At 41.0% G+C, this 23,530-nt stretch overlaps 1 protein-coding gene across 5 annotated transcripts in view; it reads left to right on the top strand.

Annotated features, from left to right (window-relative positions):
• LRBA (LPS responsive beige-like anchor protein) overlaps positions 1 to 23,530 on the top strand; it is a 518,402-nt gene that overhangs the window by 189,144 nt on the left and 305,728 nt on the right. For all 5 annotated transcript variants that reach the window (XM_084856247.1, XM_084856246.1, XM_084856243.1 and 2 more), the window contains exon 37: positions 23,211 to 23,377. In XM_084856247.1, the coding sequence (XP_084712373.1) occupies positions 23,211 to 23,377 (167 nt within the window). The remainder of the gene's footprint in view (positions 1 to 23,210; positions 23,378 to 23,530) is intronic.

Below are 23,530 nucleotides of genomic sequence, written 5' to 3'. Positions count from 1 at the left end.
AATCTTCATAAGGATAAAACCAGCAATATTCTAATTCCCATTGAGGATCTTGGAAAGGCAAGGGCAGAACATTGGGAGATGTCTGCATTCATTTCTCTGACAGCCCCGATCCACTACTTCAGTGCACATGATCCCACAGATCACAGCCCACATGAATCCTTTGTATGCAGCAGATTGGGGGATTTGCACAATCAGTTTGGAAGGAGCCCATAAAAAGAATATGCAATATGTTTGCAACATAGTGCCAGGGTGCTACAATTCTATTCAATAAAGGACTGAACCTAGTGCCTTGAACCCCTATTAAATAATATGCCATGTTCACCACTGTGAAGATAACTTAACCATATTCAATCTGTTTGTTAATTATTTAAGGGTGTAATCCTATGCATGTTTAGCAAGAAAAAAGTATTACAACTCTTAGCATTCTCCAGCCAGCCATGTTAGCTGGGGAATGCTGGAAGTTGTAGGACTTTTACATAGGATTGCTCCCTTAATTACCTGTACTTAATTTTTTGGATGTAATTTCCATGGATATCAGCAGTGCCAAAGAGGCAAAGTATCTTTCCAGGGTTTTGCTATTAAAAAATTCTACAGAAGTGTGAGGTAAATACATTGCAGATATACTTGGAGTTTATGCACACCACTCAGGCATTAACTTTTTGCCGCTTTTTATACTGTGTAGAGTAACTACACATTATGCCTGTTTGTTGGAGTGATTAAAATCCAAGCATAAAAATATATAAAGTGATGCATGAGGAAAAGATAGGCATGAATGAAATAGATTTTATATTGTAATCTGCTTCACGGGTCTGTTGATGGCTTGTGACTGGCCAGACAGTTTCACAGTGATATTAACAGCTGCTCTTTGAAATTCAGCAGTTTTTTAAAACTCAACTGGGGTTTAAGGTTTGTACATTTAATAAATATTACTCATGTTTTGTTGCCTTTTTTGCTGTGATGACTTTACAGAAAGTATGCATTTGTCACAAATTGCAATAGTCCATGTTCTTATTATTGGTTGTTTGTCGATTTAACTGGATATTCATCTGACTTTTCTTCTTTGTTATAAATCATATTAGGCAGCTAACTTCTCTGCATGATTTCCCTCCAATAATTAAATCTAGCATTTCCAAATGCTGTAAAAAATTGTTGCCCTTTTCTCTTTGGTTATGTTTCTTCATGTGTATAACTTGGACTTCTCTGTAGCCTTAATTTTCACCTTTTTCCAAACTCTACATGTTTGTTTTATGGCTTATGTTGAATATGAATGCCGATGGCTTACTGAAAAGGCACATGTATTTTCTAGCTCATTCCTTGTGCCCTCTTTTGCAAAAGACATTTTCTTTGAAACCTTTTTCTTATAGCTGATAGGCTTTTTTTATCTATTTATTTAACTCTCAGCTATTAAGTAGCCTTGGGATACTTAATATGTTTCCTGTATTGTATGCGCAATATCATAATGGAACCAATGACCTAGGGAGGTAGTGGGCTCTCCCACACTGGAGGCATTCAAGACGAGGCTGGACAGCCATCTGTCGGGGATGCTCTGACTTGGATTCCTGCATTGAGGAGGGGGTTGGACTCAATGGAAGGTAGGCCCCTTCCAACTCTACTATTCTATGATTCTGTGATGCAAACATGTGCAGTCTCTCTCTCTCTCTTTAAAGAATGCAAAATAATCCAAATGCAAATTGCAGCAATACTTGTGTTAGGACCAACCAATGGTTCAAGGCAATCCTGTTCCTTTACTGTAGCATCAGTAATACTACAACCACATAGATGGGAGGCATGGTGAGCACAGGCCATAATCTGGGCAGATTGAATGCACATTAGACTGTATCAGAGGCACATTAGACTAACCCAGAGGTAGACAATGTAGTTCCTTGGGGCACCAATGCACCCCTGGACAGCTTTCTTGGTGCCCACCAAAGTGCCCTATCCCCCCCCCACTTTTTCTTCTTCTTCAACTACCACTTCTTCTAACCAGCAGCTGGGATTGCTGTGAAATAGGTTTTTGCCAGTGTTGAAAACTGTGGGCTCCAAGGAGTTGTTTAGTGTTTGTGGGCTCAGGCCCTACCTCTGCCTTGTACTCGGTCTTCAGGGCAGGTTACTTGTCCTTTGCCATGCCTCCCATGGCAGCTATTTTCTGGTGGAGCTTAAGACAGTTTCTCAAATTGTCAAGTGTGCCCACAAGCCACAAAGGTTGCCTGGACTAAAACAATTCCACAAGTGCAGGTGTTGGCTTGCAAAGAAAGGAATGTAGCTGGGAATACCCTTTATTACTGGGTCATTACTGGTAAATTTGAACTGGTAAATTTGGACCAGTAAATTTGAACCAGTAAATTTATTAGGGTCATTACTGGTAAATTTGAACAGTATCCAACACATGCTTTAGTGAATAGGGTTTGGAATTATTTGCGTACTGATGTAGAAAGATAATGAATCTGTAATCTGTAGACTGGATGGGCATGTGAGCCTATCAATTAGTGTCACTGTAAGGTCTTGCATCCAGAACACGACACCACCTTCCTTTAGTTTATACCATATAAGATATCTTCCATCCCTTCACCTTGCTGTTTTTTTTTCTCATTCTGCTTTCTATATTTAGCTTTGTTTGTGCATCTGGAAAGAGGAAGGCCAGCATAAAACCTTGAATCTCCAAGGAAAAAGTGGGAAAGTATTTGTAGGATTTAAATTGTTCAGCCATAGGGAAGAGGAATGGAATGTGAATGAATAGATTCCTTGGAAATGTTTACGTTTCAGGTACTGGGTATAAAGGATAGAACTGCAGCAATCAAATCTCAGCTGTTGTTTCAGAGGCATATAAAGGCTTCCTGAAAGAAAGTCTTAGCTGCCTGATGGAAGGAAAGCAGGAATGGGAACAACCATACCCCCCTCAGGGCAAGTAGGGCTTCAGAATTAGATCCCTGGGATTGGCAGATTGATATGGATGGAAGCCATTCTTGACAGAAGTCTTTGTGTGATGAAAGAGCACTAGGTAGCTGGATGCTTGGTCACTGAGCTCTTTGCAACATGGGTTCTTGCAGCATGGTGAAGAGCTCTTAGGTGCTACTGCTTTGTGCACAACCAGTGTTTGGGGTATTGAGATTTGAAGTCCTTATGGCCAAACTAGACACCCTTAACAGGTCTGTCCTTTCCCATGTGAGCCTGTCTGCTCACTGAGATCTTCTCTGGAGACTTTTTTTGTGGGTAGCCCCGCCATTAGAGGTTATCTGAGTGGTGTCAGGGGAGAATGCCTTTTCAGTGGCAGTGTGTGTCCTTTGGAATGCTGTGTCCATGGAGGCTCACCTGGCACCTGTCTTACTGTCTTTTTGGTGCCAAGCAAAGGCCTTTTTATTTTCCCGCTCTTATTAACATCATCTTTATTATTTTTTTGTCTTCCTTTTGTGTGTTTTTATAACCTTTGTTGTTTAATTTGGTTTAAATTTTAGGGCATTTTATGTAGTTTTACTGTGTTTGTTGCTTTTATTGTTGTATTTATCTTAATATAGTTTTTAAGCCACAGATTGAACAGAGGGGTATAAATATTTAAATATATAATTGTGAAGCATCAGATAATAGGACTGGGTCATTAGCAACTGTGAAGTGTACCATCTCCCTGTGACTTAGGACAGTGGTCTTCACTATTGGGAGTAACTTTGGCAAAAAAGAGAGAATAAAGTGTGAGAGCCACATAAACTTACTACTAAAATTAATACAGAATAATCAGATGCCAAACTAACTTCAACTGGATATGCAAAAGTGTGGGGAAGGCTGATTTAATGTATTTCCCCACAAACACACCCACAAATACCTTCAGAGAGCTCCCATTGTTCCTAATGGGCATTGTCTTTGTTTGTACATCCCATAATTAGAATGCAACTCAAGAAGCGGCATCATGTTAAGCACATAAGAACAGCTCTCTAATCCAGCATTCTGTTCCCACAGTGGCCAACCCAATCTCTAATGTTCCTGCCTCTACACCTTAGATGGCCTTCAATAAGGCCCCCAAACAAAGGAGCATTTCCTGTTTATCTGTTTTTATCTGCGTATAAGTATTAAAATAAATTAATTTATAAAACCAGCCTTCTCTAGAAACTTGCACTGACCTATGATTTGCCAAACCAACAGAGACATAAACCTCTCCATAGTTTCAAAGCAAAAAAAGCAAAACATCCTAACCATCTTTTTAGTGTGCCCAACTAAAGCTAAAATGTAAGATAATTTTTATTTTTAACACGAGAGTGACTGCAACTGCACAGGCTGTGCCTGCGCTCTGAAGTCTATTAAGGCAAGCCCCAGCTATCTCCCTCAAAACAAAAAAAGGGGGAATATAAAAATACAGCACCAGAGCTTTTGAAGGCAGCATGCCTTCCCTCTCCACTTGTTGCGGCTCTTCCCGCAAATGCTCATCCACCTTCTCCCCCCTCCCATGCAAGTGGGTTGATCACAAGTGAGCCACGAGGGCTGCAATCATATCACACACTTACTTGGGAGTAAGACTCATTGAATTCAGTGGGACATACTTCTGAACAGACATGCATAGACTTGTGCTATAGTACTGTTTTAAGGAAGACAGGAGGCTGGGAAGACACTAACCTTGGGTGTCCTGCATCACACCCTGGATGTGAAGGGCAGTAGACAGTTGTGACCCAGTAAGGTGGCTCCTGGGTATTGAGAGAGGGGATGGGGGCGCACGTGCACACACGCACACACCCCTCTCTTCACCTTGCAGTGGCTTTCTCTCAGAAGCAGGGCAACTGGCAGCAGAGGAGGCAGCTCAGTAGCTGCACAGGAGATGGCAGGTGAAACAAAGGGGCCAGCAGCAAAGGACTAGCAGAGGCAGCGCTGCTAAGCACTGCAGCAAGCGACGCCTTGAGCACTGTGGCTATCGGGACAGGAAAATACTCTGTCAAATCGAGCAGAGAGAGAGATTGACTCTGCACCTGGAATCTTTCCAGGTTGCCAATGGCTCGCGCAGGCCTTGCAGTGAAGACCATGGACTTAGGAGGCTCTCCAGTATTAATAACTAACTAACTATACATGAGGTCTGCTCAGGTAGTATCACTACCACCACTCCCTGTTTGCCATATTATTGTTGTTGTTGTTGTTGTTGTTATTATTATTATGCATCCTTGATCTTTATAAATCTGGACACAGTAAACAGGGTCAAGGATAAGGCATCGTGTGGGAGGTCTGTGAGGAAGGAATCTCTAAAATTACACTACAGGACTACTGAATATTGTGGAGGAAAAAGTTTACAGACCTTCCCAAGGAACAAAGAAGGCTGGGTGTCTTCTGACACTATAAGCCTTTATTAAGCAGAGCATGCTAGTATGGATGGATCGCACACATTTCAGGAGGTCCTCATGAGCAGATTCTGAACAGAGCATACTAGCATGGGTGAAATGTGGGAGGTCCACACCCCGGTACAGATAAGCAGAAACTTTATATAATTTGCAATTTCTTTCTGCACCACAGTGCTCAGCCAGTCAGATACTAACATGCTAGTGGGGGCTACTACCGTTGAATCACGCACATACAGGGGACAAAACCTTCCAACACAGTTTTCTTATCTACTTACAACATTACAGTTTTACAACATCCCAGCACATCCTCTTTATCTGCTTACAAAGCATTTCTACTTTTCCCACCAATGGCAACATTCAAAACACTCAGAGGAGGCCTATCCTTTTGAGCTGCAGCCTGAACAAAACTACCGTTTTTCTTTCTCAATATTCAGAATGCGGCTTTTTTATACATAGGCAAAAAGGCAGGGTTACCGATGGAAAACTAGGATCAACATATAAAACATACTCAGGAACAAAAGAAACAAACTTGCTGCAATTCCTAGGTACACTAACAGTTGCCCTGAAGTCATTTAGAGGATAGTGCAACTACTATATGTACGTGTGAGACAAGGACAGGCTTCGATTGAATCTACCACCTTGTGTCTCAAGCTAACCACCTATGCTTAACTGACAAGTTCCAACTGCTGGTGGGGCTGTGCTCTCTCCTCCTCCAAGCCCTGATCTGTTGTGGAGGAGGGGCCTCCTTCTTGACAGACTTCCCCGCAGGACCAGCCAGATCACTGCGCTAGAACAATGTAGTCACAGAAGCACTTTTTCTGACCTTAATATTGTTTTGTTAGTGTGATGGTTCTCTTTATGCTTGTTTTGTTAAAGTTTCATTATTCCTTTATATTCTGATAAATATATCAGAATATATTTTATCATAAATATTCTGATCTAGCTCTTGTACTTTCAGAGATGTGATTTGCCGAGGTTATGCCTATAGAATATTAAAAGAGTGGGTGGGGGTGAGGGGGGAGAACACTCCTTGGCCCTTCCTATTCGTAATCATTTGCATTCTCTGAGTGGAGGCTGGTGGCTTCGATTTCAGCGGGGCTGTGAATCCATTCTAGGTTTCAGTGTCAGGGTTGTATCGCAGCCCAGAGAGCCCCAAAGCAGTTCGGATTCTGAGGAAGAGATAGAAACCGTGGGAGAGGAACCCGCACGCTGTTCAGAGGCGCCGCTAGAGGGAGAGCCCCTCCCCGCTCACATTCCTGAGAGTAGTAGTGATCAAGACAGGAAGGGGGAGGGACAACTGGCACTTCGGGACGCCAGGCGCCGGCGCAGGAACAAGCGGGAGATGGAGGGTGCCAAGAGGAGGCGCTCAGCCTGCTTGGCGCGATGTCAACAGCTGCACTCCGATGCACCATGGGAAAGGGGTGGACTTTCGCCTCCTAGCCCTTACGTTCAGAGGCTTCGCGCCTTTTCCCTCCAAACGGAGACCAACTGATTCACTAAGGCTAGAAACCCCTGGTAGGCAGATCTCTTGTTTCCCTCATTAGGCTCAAGCAATTAGCATCTGTAAGCATCATTAGTTTGAAAGGAAATAAAGCCTTGGAAAAGAGCCCTATGGTCTGCGTGTTGATTCTGGCTACTTGAGGATTTCAGAAGGCAGCAAGGGCGCTCCTTACATTCAGTCAGAATCAGCCAGAACTCTAATGGAGCTATCCAAAGTGCCGAACCTATTTTGGGGATAGGGTTGAATACCATAGATAGCTCTGTTAGAGTTTTGGTGGGTTCTGACTGAAACCCTGAATGGATTTGCAGCCTGACCAAAATTGGAGCCACCAGCCTTCACAGCATCGTCTAGTAAAACAGAAGTGTGACATGAGTCTTGCCACAGGCTAATGGTGATTGTGTGGAACAAGTGGGAACTGCACCAAAATGTAGCAGTGTGAAGTGCTCCTGTTCAGAATATTCCCTCCCATTTGCCATCCCCCTTTTCCCAGTCAGTCAGTCAGTCAGTATTCCATGCCCAGACCTCATTGGACCGGGTTTGTTTTTTTCCCTACCTTAGGTTTTTACTCCTTAAAGTGTTTTTGGTATTTCTGCAAGTGTTGGGGTTCTCCTTAGCCTACTGATACCTTCCTCCTGTATGTGGAGGACAGCATTTTGGCTACATAAGGACTGGCAGTCAGAGAATTGAGTTTGCTATTAGTATATATGATACATTCGTTATTCATATATTTTGGCCTGACCCCAGTAATTGGAGGAAATTGGGGAGTGTATTTCAGCTCCCAGAAGGACCCACAATGAGAACAATCTCATTTTTGTTCCATGAGGCATCCAAGGCAGCATCCCTGAATTTGTATGATCTGCTGGCACAGGCTGCTAGGTTCATAGAATCAGAGAATAGTAGGGCTGGAAGGGGCCTATAAGACCACCAAATCCAACCCCCAAAGTGCAGGTTGTTCTGCACCTTTCCCCATTTTACCTTCACTTGCATCCATATCTGCAACTGACATTCCACAATTGGAGACCAAAGACAGGTGTGTACGCTCCCTCATAAGCTGTTGGCTCTATTTTTACTTTAGCTGTTCTCAAGACAATGCATTTCTAAATGTTTCAGGTCTTATTTAGTTTAGAATAGTAATGTAAAACCAGGATATATATATGAAGGATCAACAGTATTTACTGGGCTTTTTAACATACACATTTTAAGAGGATATACTTAGGTTGAAGGATTCTTGGGTTGGAAAAAGTAATCTTTAACCTAAGGTATGTATTCACAATTACAACACACAATTAATTTATACATTATTTTGAATTAAACATGAAGTAATAATACTAGTCTTAAATTATGTAAATATAAGTGGAAGAAATGCTGTTGCTAGAAATCTGTAGGAGTTCTTCACACTGCACATCAAAGTATCTTTCCGTTTAAAAGTGTTAATATCAAAATGGCTAGTTAAACAGGTTTTAATTCCATTCACCGTTCAGTCAGTATTTATAATGCCAAAATTACTAGATACATAAATGTCTTCCGATTCTTCTATCAAGCAATGAAGAAGTGAATTATTGAAAAGATAAAAATAAATTTGTTTGCTTTCTGTCAGAGTTCATATCCACAGCCAACCTTGATAGAAGACCAGAATGATTTAGACAAGTTTGCTTTGGAGATTCATAACATATGCTTGCTGGACAGAATTGAGTTATCTGTGCTCTGGAGAGTAAGTTATTGTAGCAGGAGCTGACAGAGATGAAGATAACTGAGGGAAATTCAATTACCTTTTAGTGTTTTCCTTCTAATAGGATTCTTAATGTGAAAAAGATCCTTAGATGATGCGCCTCTGTTGCTTGGTGAGATCTACTTTGATACGCGCCTCCAGAATAAAGTGAACTCTCCTTTCGAGGCCTTCATTAGGGATGAAACATGTGACTGCTTCTTAAATGTTGGGTTTGATTTCAGGGATTAGATCAATTGTATTGTCAGTGCTGGACCATGTACTCCTCTTTTTTTTAATTAAAAATGCTGCTTTTTCGTTGTTGGAAAGCTATGATATAAAAGAATTGCATATAGATTGATTGATTCCACTACTAACTCTACCACTACCATCGCCTTGTTATATTGTTTTGCTTTAGTCTTCTAGGTAAACCACTAATATGGTACTTATTCTGTTTACCACTGAGTCTGAAATAAGTTCTTGAAATTTAGGTTCCCTGTGAAATAAGTACAGTTCTGTTAAATAATCTTTTTGCCATATATATGAAAACCTGTATCAGATAGATTGCCTAATGAGGGTGTTTTCCTCCCGTTTTGTGGAGGGTTTTGTCTGGTGAACATAAACATTTCAGTAACAACAATTTATCACATGAAGTATCTTAGACTTTAACAGTATCATACATTCTGTCTTAATTACTAGATCCAGGTAATCTAGATGAAGGTTAAGCCAAAGTTGTAGTTTTACTTAGAAGCCTGAACTCGGTTGTTAGAAGAGAAAAATGAGGATGAAGCTGGTGGAGGTTCAACTGCAGGAAGTACTCTGGAACTTAGGCAGCCTTTCTTGGCACAAATTTGTTATTTCAGGGCATTGTATTGCCCCGGCCGTGGGCATTGAACTCTTAGGTTAGAAGTGCCAAGATAGTGATAAATCAGACTCAAAGGTTTGCTTATAAGGATACTTTATTGAGTAACTTACAGCACAGAGGTGTACCCAATGGTTGGATCAGACAGCTTCTCTGAACCACGAGCAATTGGGCACAATGGGTTTTATACAATACAGGTTAGCAATAAGCAGTATAACAGCAGCACACGCCCCTAGCGTTCATTCTCAGCATAAACTAACAGCACTTGGTTCTCAAGCATAGCCACCTGCAGCTTTAAGATAAACAAACTCTGCTTCTCAGGCACTTCAGAGATAAAGACTCTCCTCATTAGCAAGGAATACACCAAGAAGGCTGTTATTGGCCTTTTGACTCATCTACACATGCTCAGAGGCTTACTAGCATGGGAATTGCACCAGTAATGAACTTAAGCAAGCATTATGGATCTCTAGGCCCCTCTTACACTACAAATGAGAGCCAGTGTGGTGTAGAGGCAAGAGTGTTGGATTAGGAGCTGGGAGATCCGGGTTCTAGTCCCCAGTCGGCCATGGAAGCTCACTGGGTGACTTTGGGCCAGTCACAGACTCTCAGCCCAACCCACCTCACAGGGTTGTTGTTGTGAGGATAAAATGGAGAGGAGGAGGATAATGTAAGCCGCCTTGGGTTCCTTGCAAGGGAAAAAAGGCGGGGTATAAATGCAATCCCCTTCATGGATCACTGCCTTGTTGTGGTGAAGGGGCTTGCGTAACTCAGTGAAGCCATAAGCTATGTCGTGCAGGGCCACCCAAGACGGACAGGTCATGGCGGAGAGTTCTGACAAAATGTGGTCCACTGGAGAAGGAAATGGCAACCCACTCCAGGATTCTTGCCAAGAAAACCCCATGGAACGTATCACAAGGCTAAAAGATATGATGCCGGAAGATGAGCCCCTCAGGTCGGAAGGTGTCCAATATACTACTGGGGAAGAGCAGAGGGTATTTCCAAGTAGCGCCAGAAAGAGTGAAGCTGCTGGGCCAAAGCCGAAAGGACACTTAGCTGCAGATGTGTCTGGTGGTGAAAAGAAAATCCGATGCTGTAAAGAACAATATTGTTTAGGAACCTGGAATGTCAGATCAATGAATCAAGGTAAGCTGGAGGTGGTCAAACATGAGATGGCAAGATTGAACATCGACATCTTGGGAATCAGTGAACTAAAATGGACAGGCATGGGCGAATTTAATTCAGGTGACCATCATATCTACTATTGTGGGCAAGAATCCCTTAGAAGAAATGGAGTAGCACTCATAGTCAACAAAAGGGTGGAAAAGCAGTACTGGGGTACAATTTTAAAAATGATAGAATGATCTCAGTATGAATCCAAGGCAAACCATTCAACATCACAGTAATTCAAGTCTATGGCCCAACCACTGATGCCGAAGAAGCTGAGGTTGATCGGTTCTATGAAGACCTACAACACCTTCTAGAACTAACACCACAAAAAGATGTCCTCTTCATCATAGGGGATCACCGGGATAACAGGCAGGCATGGCCTTGGTGTACAAAATGAAGCAGGACAAAGGCTAATAGAGTTTTGCCAAGAGAACACGCTGATCATAGCAATCACTCTTTTCCAACAGCACAAGAGACGACTCTACACATGGACATCACCAGATGGTCAATATTGAAATCAGATTGATTATGTCCTTTGCAGCCAAAGATGGAGAAGCTCCATACAGTCAGTAAAAACAAGACCTGGAGCTGACTGTGGCTCAGATCATGAGCTGCTTCTTGCAAAATTTCTGCTTAAATTGAAGAACGTAAGGAAAACCACTAAACCATTCAGGTATGACCTAAATCCTATCCCTTATGAATATACAGTGGAGGTGAGGAATAGATTCCAGGGATTAGACCTGATAGACAGAGTGCCTGAGGAACTATGGACGGAGGTCCGTAACATTGTTCAGGAGGCAGCAACGAAATCCATCCCAAAGAAAAAGAAATGCAAGAAAGCCAAGTGGCTGTCTGAGGAGGCTTTACAAGTAGCTGAGGAAAGAAGGGAAGCGAAAAGCAAGGGAGAAAGGGGAAGATATATCCAACTGAATGCAGAGTTCCAGAGAATAGCAAGGAGAGACAAGAAGGCCTTCTTAAATGAACAATGCAAAGAAATCGAGGAAAACAACAGAATGGGAAAGACTAGAGATCTCTTCAAGAAAATTGGAGATCTCAAGGGAACGTTTTGTGCCAAGACGGGCATGATAAGGGACAAAGAAGGCAGGGACCTAACAGAAGCCGCTGAGATTAAGAAGAGGTGGAAAGAATACACAGAAGAACTATACAGGAAAGATCTGAATGTCCCTGATAGCCATGATAGAGCGGTCACTGAACTTGAGCCAGACATCCTAGAGAGTGAAGTCAAGTGGGCCTTAGGAAGCATTAGTAACAACAAAGCTAGCGGAGATGACAGTATTCCAGCTGAGCTATTTAAAATCCTAAAAGATGATGCTATTAAAGTGCTGCATTCAATATGCCAACAAATTTGGAACACTCAACAATGGCCGCAAGACTGGAAAAGGTCAGTTTACATTCCAATTCCAAAGAAGGGCAACGCCAAGGAGTGTTCAAATTACCGCACAATTGCGCTCATTTCACATGCCAGCAAGGTGATGCTCAAAATCCTACAAGCTAGGCTTCAGCAGTATGCGAACCGAGAGCTACTGGAAGTACAAGCTGGGTTTCGAAGAGGCAGAGGAACTAGTGATCAAATCGCCAACATTCGCTGCATCATGGAGAAAGCAAGAGAATTCCAGAAAAACGTCTATTTCTGCTTCATTGACTACGCAAAAGCCTTTGATTGTGTGGATCACAACAAACTGTGGCAAATTCTTAAAGTGATGGGAGTACCAGACCACCTTACCTGTCTCCTGAGAAACCTGTACGAGGGTCAAGAAGCAACAGTAAGAACCAGACATGGAACAACCGATTGGTTCAAAATTGGGAAAGGAGTACGACAAGGTTGCATATTGTCACCTTGCTTATTTAACTTATATGCAGAGTACATCATGAGAAACGCCGGGTTGGATGAATCAGAGGTCGGAATTAAGATTGCTGGGAGAATTATCAACAGCCTCAGATATGCAGATGATACCACCCTAATGGCAGAAAGCGAAGAGGATCTCAAGAGCCTCTTGTTGAGGGTGAAAGAGGAGAGTGCAAAAGCTGGTTTGAAACTCAACATTAAAAAAACGAAGATCATGGCATCTGGCCCCATCACGTCCTGGCATATAGAAGGGGAAGAAATGGAAGCAGTGACAGATTTTACTTTCTTGGGCTCCAAGATCACCACAGACAGTTACAGTAGCCATGAAATTAAAAGACGCTTGCTCCTTGGGAGGAAAGCTATGGCAAACCTAGACAGCATAGTAAGAAGCAGAGACATCACCTTGCCGACAAAGGTCCGTCTAATCAAAGCTATGGTTTTCCCAGTAGTAATGTATGGCTGTGAGAGCTGGACTATAAGGAAGGCTGAGCGCTGAAGAATTGATGCTTTCGAACTGTGGTGCTGGAGAAGACTCTTACGAGTCCCCTGGACTGCAAGGAGGTCAAATCAGTCAATCCTAAAGGAAATCAAGCCTGAGTGCTCATTGGAAGGACAGATACTGAAGCTGAAGCTCCAGTATTTTGGCCACCTAATGCGAAGAGAAAACTCTCTGGAAAAGACCCTGATGCTGGGAAAGACTGAAGGCAAAAGGAGAAGGGGACGGCAGAGGATGAGATGGCTAGATAGCATCACCGATGCAATGAATATGAACTTGAGCACGCTCTGGGAGAGAGCGCAGGACAGGAAGGCTTGGCGTGCTATGGTCCATGAGGTCACGAAGAGTCGGACACAACTGAACGACTGAACAACAACATAAATGCAATAAATAAATAAATAAATAAATAAAGACTTGGCTACGCTCCTGGGGCCAATACAGGCATCCATTTGCTTCTTTCTGCCTATGGTAATACAGTTCTTGAGAGATCAAGAGTAGTATGGTGACTGGAAGCCTAGTTAAAGGAAAACCTGTTCTGGCTAACCCTTATCCTTTTACTTCTAAGTTAGCCTAACTTTACAGTACCTGGTATCCACATTTTGCCTTGTGTTAAATTCCCACACATAAAACAGTACTAGTTTGGAACATTCAGTGCACAATTAATTGTCACATGTGATGATTGCTTACACAGGCATTTTGCCATATCTGCACATGATATGTACGCACAAAGAAACCATGGCTAGTTGTGGCTGAATAGAATATATTCCTATCTAACTGGCATGTTATTTCTTACACAGAAGTATATTTTTCACAAGGATTTTGTGGTATATGGCATGGCCTTCATGTTGTCTAGGTCAGTTTTCAGCCATGAAAGATTTTCTTTTCAGATTTTGAGTTGTATATAAACATGGCTCAGCACTGTAGCCAGTTCAAAAACAACGGATATCTCAGGCCCAGAGAGGGATAGCACCATAAGAATGTTGTATTTCTTTCAATGTTCTTTCTACCTTGACTGATTTGATGAAAGCATGATATACAGCTAGGGAGAAGCAGTTAATATGATTAGTTGTAATTTAATTATCGTAAACACATTCACAATCTGATTTTGTAACTAACGTAGTTTTCTTCTTCCAGATACTCTGTATGTATTTGAGCATGGGGAAAAAACTTAATTGATGAAGCTGACTGACAATGGCAGTAAGCATAGTTTTCCAGTTTTATTGAAGCACAGCCATGATGTGTACAAAACCTATTTTTAGGTCTTAACAACAACAAAAATGTTTTTCAAGTCCTTTTTTTGTAATTGCAAGAGAGTTGCAATTTTGAAAGTTCATTTGTTTTTATCTTTGAATATACTGCAGTCTAGCCTTCCTTCCACAGGCTAAGAGAGTTGTGTCTCTGGAGAAAATACCTGCTTACTTCCATGATCTTCCTTCACAGGACTGTCACATGTATGTGTAGTACTGTTATAATATGCCATATTGCATATCCTAGAATCCTAGTATGCCGTTTCTGACCTCCTGCCAATAGTATATTTATATTTATGGAAGATGGAAGTGATCCCAAATCTTGCTCCCTCTTGAACAAAAGATGGAATGGTTAAGGCATACCTGTGTTTCTAAAGCAGTATTCCACAACCTGGAACCTTGACTTCTACTCTCACCAGCCCCAATCAACGTGGTCAAAGGTCAGAAATCCTGGAAGTTGTAGTAAAAAATATCTGGAGGACACTAGGTTGGGAAATGATGTTCTAAACAATATTTTGATATGCGAGGTTCCAAACAGAGTTGTGCCCCTGCTGTGGTCCCAATCTGGATTAGGGGCCTACACCTGCAATTTCCATAGGGCACTTTTGGGGCACTTTTTTCTATGCAAATTACAGGCACACACACACACACACATCCAATTCAGTGCAGGACCACAGTGGAGACAAAGCTCAAAACCCCTTTACCCCCCACATTAGGGTCCTAATCCAGATCAGGTCTTCCGTGCTTATTTCTGAGTACGAAAAAAAACATTGACATAGCTGTGTATTAAAGGTAATGTGTAGTTTAGGTCTGAGTTGTTTTCAGTTGCAGGACATCCCCTGATCATTTTTAGACTTTGTTTTAAAAGGATTTTGTCCACTAGTCTTACAGTATGAAACTCCATGCAGGGAGAGAGTAATATGTAAAAGAAAACTGAAGGAGGTTATATGCACAGACATAGACGGTAATTTCAAATTAGCTGTGGGAAAAAGTAGATGTTTGTACTATCATGCACCAGAAAAGATAAGCATAAGACTGGACCAATGCTTGGTTGTAGTGGTGAGCTCGATGGGGGCCAGCCAACTGAAAATGAATCCTGGTAAGACAGAGACTCTGTGGGTGGGCAGTTCCTGGGTTCAGGAGTTGGGTAATTTACATGTCCTGGAAGGGGTTGCACTCCCCCTACAGTGACAGGGGGATTGCTCTTGGATTCATCTCTGCCACTTGAGGCCTCAGTAGCAAGGAGCACCTATTAACAGCTTAGGCTGGCATGATGGCTATGAACGTTCCTGAACAGGGATAGCCCGACCACAGTGATCCAAGCATTGGTAACCTCACGATCTGACTATTGTAGTGCACTTTATGTCAAACTGCCTTGAGGTTGTTTCAGAAGCTGCAGCTAGTGCAGAATGCAGGAGCTTATTTTTATTTATTTATTTTTATTTTATTGCATTTATACCCCGCCTTTTTTTCCTCTTGCAAGGAACCCAAGGTGGCTTACATTATCCACCTCCTCTCCATTCTATCCTCACAACAACAACCCTGTGAGGTGGGTTGGGCTGAGAGTCTGTGACTGGCCCAAAGTCACCCAGTGAACTTCCATGGCCAAGTGGGGACTAGAACCCGGATCTCCTAGTCCAACACTCTTGCCACTACACCACACAGCAGCTAGATTGCTCAGTGGAGCTTCTTACCATACACATATGACTCCTGTGATGAAATTTCTGCACTGGTTGCCGAGCCATGTTCAAGGTGTTATAGTTGGTTTAGAAAGATCTAAACAGCTACCCCTAGTTATTTTAATTGAGATGCTATTGTTTTTATCATTATCATTGTTTTATTGTTTTAATTATTGGTTTTCTTTTGTTATAACTTTGTATTCTAAGCTGCTTTGAGATTTAGTTATTTTTTAAATGAAAGCAGTATATAAATAAAAAATTTTTTTTTTACATCATATGAATTCAGTTAGAAGTCAGAAGGCTACACACTAACTAAGTAGAGTGCTTAGATGACAGAGATGGGGTTCTTGATGTTTGTCCTACAATGTTTTAACAAACACAAACTCAAGTGCATCCTTTCATCGTCCGTATAATTTGTAGGTGCATACTTACATTATGTTATGAAAAACCCAAGTAACTGCTAGATTTTATATTTTCAGAATAATGAGGGACAAATATTGTTGTGGATTTTGTCTAGCAGTCTCTGCATCCTGAAATCTTTTTGCACCTCACATTCCATGTTAAGATTCTTACAAACTGCAGACTTCTGGCCTCCAACATCATACCGAACGTCTTCTCTTCCATCCCTTCCCTGTCTTGGTAACATCCAGCCTAGAGAACTCTATGCTCGTTTACTATTTTGTGACATTTTTATTTGTCCTAAAAAAGGTATTACCTTATTAGGTAATTTTTTTATTATTTTCTTATGTGTCTTGCTATTCCCAGCTTGATGTTCTTCTGATGTTTTGGATTACAGTGCCATCAGCCAGAACAACAGCCCTCACAGCCAGTGGCCAGGGATGATGGGAGTTATATTCCAAAACATCAGGAGGGCACCAGGTTGGGAAATGTTGATCTAGACAATGCCATTTCTGTGACACAAACTGTATTAAATTGAGGATGTAAAAATGATGCTAGGATTGCCTTTAGTGTACCTGTCACTTTTTAGTTATAATGTGATCAAAGGACGTAGGCAGAGCAATTCTGAAACTGAATATACATTCCTACAAGTGGGCCCTGCAACAAACTGTTGCAGTGTGGAGTGCTTTTGTTCAGGTTTTCAACTACTCCATTCCACTCCTCCCCACGCTCCCTGCCCCAGTCCCCACAGTTGTCCTCTTTTTCTCTAATGGTCAATCAGCATTCTGTGCCCACTGAGTTTGCTCAGTTCTCATTAAGCTGTTTTGTTTTTTCTCTCAATTTTAAGGTCTGCACCCTCCATTTTGGGATGAGAGTGGTGGGCACACTTGTGTCTAAAACCAGCTACATTAACATATTTGATTTTTCTGTTAATGTCTGTGGGCAGCTCTTATTTCCATCCATGGGAACACAACAACTTCTCAACGTGGACCAGGAAATGACCTGTCCAGACACTAGATGGTTCATTCTATCCTTTTTTATATTTGTGTGTCTCTTCCTTCCTCCTCCCTTTCCAGTCTTTCCATTCCATTGCCCCTCCCACCCTGTTGTCAGTTTTTTTCCCCACTCAGTCAACATTCTGTGCCATTGGGTCATCACGCAGCTGTTTTGGGGTCACCCCCTTAGGGATTTTTTTCTAAAGGTGTTTTGGTTTCTGCAAGCCTCAGGATTATACCAAGATTACTGAGACCTCCTTCTTGTGTGTAGGTGGTGCCATTTTTCCTATAGTTCCATGTGTACTGGAAGACTTGAATCAGAAGTAGAGGGTTTCTTTAATGTGTTTCTTCCCTTCTGGAAGAATGGGACTGTTTGGAAAAATATTCTTAGTATCCTGTGTAAAAATATCAAAATATTTCACTATCATCAGTATCTCACATTACTGAGTTTTATAGAACTTCTCCGGCATTGAATGTTTCGTTAAGTTGGCCTATGATTCTAGCCCTTCTAATCATGAAGTGTCAAACATTTTATTTTCAAAAGACCTTTTGTGGGGGACTACTTTTATTATGTTAATACCCAGGGTCTTCTAGAAATGGCAATGCAATGAGTCTACAACAGTTTTTTTTTGTAATAAATAGCTTAAAAGACAGTTAATTTATATGCAGATTCCAAATCTCCAGATCTGTTAAAGGCTGGATAAATGATGATGGGGGCGGAGGCTGGAGGTTGCAGAGATGAAAAGCCAATACATTGTATCCAGTCCATTAAAACAAGAAGAAATAGAAAAGATACCTTGATAAGTGTTCTGCCTGTGTTAACCTTGATGGCTATTATCGGGGGAGGGGGAAGGGGCATGCTGCTATATCTATTTCATTGGCTTAGGCTTTTTCATGCTGAAAGAAATCAATACTTTGTGTCGTTGGATGACAGAAGCATCACTTCAGAATTGAAGGTGGCTGTCAGACATTGTCATTGGTTGACTTTTGTTTGCTATTGAGGTTTTAAGCTTTCATTTTTCTAAGTCTTATTCAGGAGGTTTGGAAGATTTCCCTGGGTGGCATTTTTACTCCAGACTTTAAACTGAAGGTTAAAGGTCAAGTGCAAAAGATCTTACAGAAGAACGCAATGGCTTCTTCCATTTACTAAAATGTGTGGTTGCAGATGAGAATTTGCATTTGCAGGTGCTATGTTTTTGTTTCCCTTTGGATTTCTTTATTTTTTTAATGATATCCTAAGGAAAATGTATTTCACAGAGTTAGTAATAATCAGCTTGGATCTAGTTTCTCTAAATTAAACAAACAAACAAATAAATAAACACCTTAGCATTATATAACAAAGTATAAGAATGTTCAATGGTATGCCATAACTTGAGGAATTGAACAAATATAATTGATATATACATGCCAGACATTAGTTTTCAAATGTACATTTGGTCAGCTTTTACTCAATATGAATTTCCTTCTCCAGTGGGCTGAGGGAATCATTGATCTATAACAGAAATCAGCCAAAGGACAAAATGGCCTTTCCCCCCGATCCTTTGTGGTTTTTCATCTGGATGACTTCCCTTGTTTATATGTTTTGACTTTTCTTTTTGCAACATATTTTATATGGCATTCTTTTACATCATTTCCTTATATGTTAGAACAGCAACAAGGAAACTGCCTGATTAAAAACAATACTCTGAACATGTGCAATTTTGTATTTTAAACTGAAATCACAACACCATCATAACAGGAATAAAGTGGAATTTGCTTCTGCTTCCATGCTGCAGTCATCAACTACCAGTCTTTGGGTGATCATTTGGGGCCCTGAACTTTGACCCTAAAATCCAGCCCTAGCTGCACCACTGAAACTGCCTCTGTTGAGAATGATTAAGTGATTGCTAATATTAGAGGTTCAAACTGCAATGTTTTGCTGGACTGTAAAGGCTCTTTTATGTATGCAAGTTATCCTTTGATGTTGCAGTCATCAACAGGTGGCCATTTGTATGTGAACTCGCCACTGATTAACACTTGGTTCCTCAGTATATGTTCAGCTTCTTGTTCAGTTTTAAGTGGGCTGATCAAACTTTTTTTGTTCCAAGTGGAATTTCAGTATTTTTAGGGAACAGTCTTATCCAGGTAGGTGGCCGCCTCCGAATTTAGACGCGACCGCCTATCCAAAGCAGGACAGGGGAAGCATGGAGGGGATCATTCCCTTCATGCTTCTCCTGCCTGGCTTTTTTGACTACACAGCCAATTGTGGTTGTCTAGCTGCAGGTGGACAGAGCGGGGAAGGAGGCTGCCGTACGACACATAGGATGTGTCGTACAGGGAGTTACGCTCTCCCTGCTCTGGAATGCCCCCAGCCACGCCCCTTTTTGGCTGCTCCGCACTCCTCTTGCAAGCATGGAGGGTGGGGCTGTTCTCTGGGAACCGACCTCGAAGCGTGGGCTCCGAGGTCGGTTCTTGGAAAACAACATATCCTATGGCTGTCTAGCCACTGTTTAGTGGCCATAGGATTGTTCCCTAAATGCATTAGCTCTGCACTCAGTTTCTGAGATTTTCTCTGGCTCTTAAGTATTGTTGGTGATAATTTAATGTTTTTACATTGTTTTACGTTTTAATTGTAAGTCACCTTGGGGACCTATTTGGGCTGAAAGGTGACTCATAAATTTATAAATAAATAAAAGTAAAACTGTGAGTTGATAATAAATGTCACCTTAGCATGAGTTTAGATGCAGATAAACACACTTAAAAGGGCTGGTAGAAGCTGACTTTCCTGCCCTTCTTCCCTACCACTAGTAGCCCCCCATCTCCCCAAAAGGTTCCTATGACAGTCAGAGGACACCGATGAATGGTGTGGTGCAGGGGACCAAGTACTAAGGGGGGAATCCCTGGAAAATCTATTGGAAAATCAGCCAACATTTTAAAAAGAAGCTCAAGTGTATAATGGGAAGCATCCAATGATGTCATATCATGAACTCAAATAGCACTAGTGGAGCTCCACTGAATGTTTCTGTTGTGCAAGCACTTGTGCATTACACTTGCATAAACAGTTGCATAACTGCTTGCACAACCAACCAATTCCAGAACCACTTGCACCAATGTTTGTGCATCCATGCGTATCCAAATTTAACTTCATTTGGTTTCTTCTCTTGTGCATAGTTTAGAACCTAGTTTCTGCTAGCACAAAATAATTTGTGTTAATGGAATGAGGCGGTTGGATACTGTCCATTATATTTACAAAAATCTTCTAGGCTGATGTCTGTTTTGTTATGTTTTTAGGTTAGATTTAGTCTTAATGTTTTAAAAAATGACAATATTGATAATCGGGAAAAAATTAAGCCTGTAATTTGACTTGTATCTATGGATTTTATGTTGGATATGAAAAGTTGTTCATCAAATCATAGAGGAGGTTCCATTAAAAAGTACTCTTAAGTCTTTTTATATGTGTGCTCATATTTAGAATTTTGGTCTTTCAGCAATCTCATAACAAATTAGGCTTTACAGAGTGCTTTGAGGGGAAATTGTCAAAAGAGAACTGTTTGAGAACATGTTGGAGTCTTTTGCTGGTTACTACATGGGCTATATTCAGACATCACACCAAACCATGTTTTTCACTAATCTAGTTCGGAACCCCATGATTTCAACTTCAGCTATGCAAACAATCCATGCTTTATTGTTGCTTGACTGCCTTAGCTTTCAGTCTGCTCACTTTCCCATTTGCTATGGTGCAAGGGTCTCTGGAGTAAGCAGTGGTTTTACATTAGAGCTGTGGGCAAATGGCCTCTTGAAATTCTCCACCTTACTTGTGGGTAGAGAAATTTGGGAGACAGTTTCACTGAATTTCTCCAGGGGAAGGAGAAATTCTCATCAGTTTCTCACAGGTAGGGCTCCCCACTGGCAGAGCTTGTACCACAGCTGTTTTCTTTTTTGTTAAGTGTTGGGCTGCTGCTGGTGCTGCAACAGCATCACCTGTCTTGGCAGGCTGGCCCCTACTTTGCATCCATTGCAATGCAAGTGGGGGTAGTGTTGTGTTGAGCTCCAGGGATGAGGTGGAGTTAGTGCTGTGCCAAAATCTGTCCTCCAGTTTCCTGAAAGTTTTCTCCCTCCATGAAAGAGGCTTCCATTGTTCTGCCTCATTCAGGATGTTTTATCATTTATTTTTGTGGTGTTTTTGAGCTTACCTAATCACAACCAGCCTCCCATGTCCTGAACTGAAAAAGCCCTGTGGGAGGAATTACTTCATGGTGCCATAAACTGAGCTTTAACTAAAGTGTCAGAAGCTGAGAAGGCTACAGGTTGCCAGATAGATGATTGTACAAGAGAGGACACTTGGGCTCACTCCTTGGCCACTTCCTAAGTAAGGTAAGCCCAAGAAACCCAAACCCAACCCATGAGAATTTTCTCCGAAATTTCTTCACCACTGAATTTCTTTTTGAAAGCAATTTCTCTTCTGTCAAATTGAATGAGAATGGTCGAAAAAAGCGTGGGAGAAATTTTAGGCACAACACTGTTTTAAATATATAGATATCATACCAAATCCGTAGTTAGCACAAACTATGTAAGCACATTTCAAACCATGATTCTGGTTTGCAGGCTCATCAGAAACCATGATTCAGCAATTCAGACATCAAAGCAAACCAACATAAATCGAGCAATAGGGATGTGTGTATGTCTAGTAAGGATAGATTAGGTTCTCAAGACTAACATGTACTTCACAGTAGTGTTCGGTCCATCAGCAAGGTTAGTCTATCAGTACTGTAGGTAGATACCACAGAAGTAGCTAGTGGAAAAAGTATGGTATCTAGAAGAATATTTTTGTCAGCATTTTCTAGTCATAGGGCAAAAAATTCTACAAAACAAGTCATGTTGCTCTCCATTAATCTTGAATGAAACTACTTTCTGCATATCTGGAATTGGAGGTTTTGCACTTTCCCCCAACTCTTACACATTGCTACTAACGTTATAGTAAATGTCTAATAAGTTACTTACTTTCTGCATGTTTATTAAAACCGTGTAGGTATTTGGGGTTTGGTAGCATGTTTAAACAAGTATATAGTATATTTGAAATATTGAAACTAATATTTAAACTGATAGCTCTCTCCAGCTTTCCTGTGTTTTGTAATACTGTTCATATTGCAAAGTGAAAAAGATTCATATGCATTATTTGCAAAGGTTGACATGCTTTGGAATTACTGTCTGGAATATGGCAAGACTGAGAGGTGGGGTCAAACGTCTTCCTTTATACAGCATGTATAGTACACATTTGTATAAGAAGCTGCTTCCCCCTCTCACTCACATACATCTCATTTGCTATAAGCTGTGACAATCTCTTGAATTTTCCAGGTTTTCTCCATTTCCATGTAATTTCTAATTACATTTAGAAATGTAATTAAATGTAATTAAATGTAATTTCTAATTACATTTTTACTTTCTAGAGTGTTTTAGAAGGATGTATATTAATGGAATAATCTGATTTTAATTGATTGTTAAAATTATCCTTCTAAAAACTACATATTAACTTATTGTTTAGCAAAGACACAAACAGCATTGGGGTTAAAACTTCCATTGACTTTCAGTTGCATGTTAAATGTTTTATTGCACTTCTGCCTTTCAAAAACATCCCTTGTGGAATTCTCAGTTTATTGTATATGAGTGTATTAATTGATGTTTTAGGCTGTAATCCTCTGCAGTTACCTGGGAATACGGTCCATTGAACATAGCGGGACTTAGTTCTGAGTAAACATGCATAGGATTGCTCTATAAATGTTCTATAATGCTGGTTGGAAAATAATTTTGTTCTATAGGGGAAATTATTATTTCTTCAGTAGGCAGTGTGTATAAAAAAACGTTGCAGCGTTTGTTGTATTGTGAGACTGTGCTCTCCCTTGTGCTTTGTATTCTATATCTATTTTGTTGCAGAAATTCAGTGGAAAGCATGGAAGAAATATACAGTATTTAAAATGTGTTTTTTCTTTCTCTCCTCCCCCTTTAGTCATTGTGTGCCCAGTATTCTGCAGATAAACGAGAGGATGAGAAAATGTGTGACCATTTAATAAGGGCAGCCAAGTATCGAGATCATGTGACAGCAACTCAGCTGATACAGAAAATCATCAACATTCTGATGGACAAGCATGGAGCCTGGGGCAATTCTGCACCAAGGTAAACAGATCCTTAACTTTTTGGAAGCATGAATTTCTTTGGGTGACATCAGCCTTGAAAGGACAGTGTTAATGTAAAAATTAAATTCAAACAAAAAAGCAATACAAAAGACTACTTCACTTGTACTATTTAATCATTTTCTGGATGCACCAG

Source organism: Heloderma suspectum, chromosome 5, assembly GCF_057233095.1.
Source record: "Heloderma suspectum isolate Gila_16-S chromosome 5, 16-S_ref, whole genome shotgun sequence".
Taxonomy (NCBI): domain Eukaryota; kingdom Metazoa; phylum Chordata; class Lepidosauria; order Squamata; family Helodermatidae; genus Heloderma; species Heloderma suspectum.
This window is presented reverse-complemented; position numbering and strand designations above follow the sequence as displayed.